Source organism: Convolutriloba macropyga, chromosome 3 (genome assembly GCF_964194025.1).
Source record: "Convolutriloba macropyga chromosome 3, txConMacr16.3, whole genome shotgun sequence".
NCBI classification, from domain to species: Eukaryota; Metazoa; Xenacoelomorpha; order Acoela; family Convolutidae; genus Convolutriloba; species Convolutriloba macropyga.
In genome coordinates this window covers 21,180,632-21,181,685 of record NC_134470.1, presented here as the reverse complement: position 1 = coordinate 21,181,685, position 1,054 = coordinate 21,180,632, and the positions used below count along the sequence as shown (strand labels likewise).

Here is a 1,054-nt window from a genome sequence, read left to right as displayed (position 1 = left end):
ACAAAACCTCGACCTGGGTTAAAATAATATAATGGGGAGCTTTAGTTTCCTGGGAGACTATAAGGGGAAAACCCAATTTAACTTCCAGAGATTTTCTAAAAATTGTTATCATTGATGCACACAGTGTAGATGTAAGTAAAAATTATGATACGACAACCGACAACTATCAGATGAATTGTTAGTTCTTCTTGTTCATTTTAAGCTCATTAGTGGTTGTGTTTTTTGTAGAATTATGCCATTGGACGACTATTTGCCCAACCACAGACTGTCCAAGTTCACTATTTCGTCAACAATTTTAAACTTGAGGTTCTGTTCACTTAAGTGCTTGCAAAACTACAACTGTCGCTCTTTCAACTTCTGTCCTTTTAATCACATCTGCCGAGCTGAACTCTTTGGACAGACATGATCCCCTTTCAACAGGATACTTGAAATTCTTCAAAGAATGTGTGTACGTTGGGATGAGGAAGGCAACTGAGCCTATCTGTTACGAACATGGAAATGGAAGAGCTGTAAGTGACGATAGTATTCCAAACATTTGCAGAATTAATGGGAAAAGACTGGATGGAACATGGGGACCATGGAAATATTGGAAGACAACAAAAAGTAGTGATGATTTTGAGTGGCGAAAAGAGGAGAAGAGGTATTGAAATTGATCTAGACAGCTCTCTGTGAACTTGTAGCTGTTTTAATCATTTAAATTTTAAAATTTAAGAAAGGCTAAAAGATACCAAATTTTAATCGATGCACAATTTGAAGTTTAATTAGAATTCAGGAAACTAGGTTGAAGATCATGTGGGAGTTAGAGTCAATCTCAGGTCGAGATCCTCACACAAAATTGCTTATGATCCGGTCATCAAAAAAGCACGCTGGGAGATTCAAATGAGAGTTTACTATAGTCTTGCAATAGATCTCAAAGAAATGGTTGCAATTAGCAGGTTGTCTGCATACAATCAGCGAAAACTCAATAAGAAAACTTAAATAATATCTGACAGTTATTTGGACAAAAAAGTTGGCCTAGCTTGGAGAAAAAGATTTCTACTCATTCATGGTTTAT

At 36.2% G+C, this 1,054-nt stretch overlaps 1 protein-coding gene across 1 annotated transcript in view; it reads left to right on the top strand.

The window, feature by feature from the left end:
- Positions 1-232: 232 nt before the first annotated feature.
- The window catches only part of LOC142336939 (uncharacterized), a 5,763-nt gene continuing 4,941 nt past the window's right edge, over positions 233-1,054 (top strand). The window contains exon 1 of the mRNA XM_075385929.1: positions 233-640. Within this exon, the coding sequence (XP_075242044.1) occupies positions 459-640 (182 nt within the window). The 5' untranslated portion in view covers positions 233-458. The remainder of the gene's footprint in view (positions 641-1,054) is intronic.